Source organism: Tachysurus vachellii, chromosome 9 (genome assembly GCF_030014155.1).
Source record: "Tachysurus vachellii isolate PV-2020 chromosome 9, HZAU_Pvac_v1, whole genome shotgun sequence".
Lineage (NCBI taxonomy): Eukaryota > Metazoa > Chordata > Actinopteri > Siluriformes > Bagridae > Tachysurus > Tachysurus vachellii.
Window position 1 is genome coordinate 28111096 of NC_083468.1, and position 2500 is coordinate 28113595.

At 44.0% G+C, this 2500-nt stretch overlaps 1 protein-coding gene across 1 annotated transcript in view; it reads left to right on the forward strand.

The window, feature by feature from the left end:
* Positions 1 to 2500, forward strand: part of LOC132851527 (WASP homolog-associated protein with actin, membranes and microtubules) — a 7150-nt gene that overhangs the window by 35 nt on the left and 4615 nt on the right. The window contains exons 1-4 of the mRNA XM_060878473.1: positions 1 to 617; positions 1039 to 1212; positions 1302 to 1452; positions 2325 to 2494. The exon at positions 1 to 617 is cut by the window's left edge and continues 35 nt beyond it. Of these exons, the coding sequence (XP_060734456.1) occupies positions 27 to 617; positions 1039 to 1212; positions 1302 to 1452; positions 2325 to 2494 (1086 nt within the window). The 5' untranslated portion in view covers positions 1 to 26. The remainder of the gene's footprint in view (positions 618 to 1038; positions 1213 to 1301; positions 1453 to 2324; positions 2495 to 2500) is intronic.

Sequence of the window (2500 nt, forward strand, 5' to 3'; positions counted from 1 at the left end):
TTGAAGCTAAAGGTCTGATGGTGTAAATGATTGTGAACATGATGAGCGCGGATGTGGAGCGGATGGACAGCTTGGACGGATGGGTCGCTATTAAAAGCGACATATTTGACAACCGGGAGATTCACAACATCCGGTTTCTGGTCCAGTGGAGCGAAGCGGAGGACAAGTTCGCAGTGATCTGTCACAACAGGACTCTTCAGCAGAGGATGAGGAAGGTAAAGATGAAGGAGGGCGGTGATGAAGAGGACTCCAGCTGGGCCGCAATGTTCTCGGCATCAGAGCTGAAACACATCCATCAGCAGCTGACCGGCTCCGGAGACGCGCTGTCCAGGGTCCTGCCCGACCTGAGCGCCTTCACACACACCGGCGTGTGGGACACTCTGATGAGGAGAACATGGCAGGAGCAGGAGCAGGAGCGCGACGTGGAAGCCGTGTGTCAGCAGCTGGAGAAGTATTTCAGCATCGCGGTGGATGTGTGTGGAGTTAAAATCCTGCTGGAGACTTTATTCCCTCAAGAGGAGGCAGGAGAGGAGGACAAATACTGCGAGAACCTGCAGGAGTTCAAGAGGAAAGCCATGGAGGAGCAGGTCAGGAGAGCCAAGAACTCAGTGGACACGGTAAGACACACAGTAGGTCAGAATATGTCTTTTATACTGTTATCTCCTTCATCATCATCATCATCATCATCATTATCCGCTCACAGCAGAGTGAAAGTGAAAGTAAAGAGACTCGTGTGTTTACACACGTGTGTTTACGTGAAACTCAGTAAATACCCTCTTAGTCTTGACTGAGACTTCGTGAAAGTCTTGTGTGTGGTTTTAATTTTTACAAACACAACATTTCTTCTTCAAGAAAAAGACAAATCATGAGATCAGTGTCTCTTAAGGCTCAGGCCTTGTCTCAGATAGTCCTGGACTTGACTTGGACTTGAGCCCTTGTGACTTGTTTTCGTCCTGTCTGAGGCTCTGCACACACGTCCACAGGTAAAAGTTAAAAGTTAGGTCTTTGTGTGTGTGTGTGTGTGTGTGTGTTTGTCAGATCATACACAGTCACCCTGCTGCATCAGGACTTGTGCAGCTGATGAAGATCTACGATGAGGAGGATGAGGCATACAGTGAATTGGTTACCATAGCAACGCAGTATTATCAGCACCAACTGCAGCCATTTAGAGACATGAGAGAGCTGTCAACGTTACACACCATGGAGATACAGGTGTGTACACACGCACACTGCACACACATGCACATTTTAGTTACTTAAAGATACCAAAAACTGACTTTGGTCTTTAAATGTGTGTGTAGAAAATATTGCAGCTCCAGGAGCTCGGTCCAAAGCGAGTGTGTGAGTTGGAGAGAGAGGCAGAAGAGTGGAGCAAGGGGGTGAACGAGGCTGTATGTTCCATTCAGGATATCACTGTGTGTTATTTTACAGAGACGACAACAGCTCTGTCAGGTCGCAGACGTACACACACACATACACACACACACACACACACACATGTATACACACTCGTACATGTACACACACAAATATACATACACACACATATACACAGACACATATATATATACACACACATACATACACACGCACACATACACACACACACATACACACACACACACACACACACATGTATACACACTCGTACATGTACACACACAAATATACATACACACACATATACACAGACACATATATATATACACACACATACATACACACGCACATACATACACACACATATACACAGACACATATATACACACACATACACACACACATATACACACACATACATACACACACATACATACAGACACACATATATACACACATACATACACACACACACCCACATATACATACACACACATATACACAGACACATATACATACACACGCACATACATGCACACACATACATACACACACACATATACACAGACACGTACATATACACACACAAATATACATACACAGACACATATACACACATATACACAGACACATATATATATACACACATATATATACACACACCCTCATATACATATACACACACATACATACACACACATATATACACACGTACATACACACACACAAATATACAGACACATACACACACACATACACACATACATTTACTCACAGACACACACATACATACACACGCACATACACAGACATATACATACACACACACATATAAATACACAGACAAACACACAGACACATATACATACACACGCACATACAGTACACAGAAGACCATAACAGTTACATAATTTGTAGCTGATGTTTATTGTTTGTGTGTGTAGGTATGCTGAAACAGATGGAGGCGGACCGTAAGAGATTTGGCCAAGCCTCCTGGGCTGTAGCCACACCCAGGCTGGAGAAACTCAAATTTCTACTGGCTAAAGAGACACTGCAGCTCATGAGGGCAAGAGAGATGTGTGTGAACCACCGGAAAGATGAAATTAAGGAGAAGGTGTGT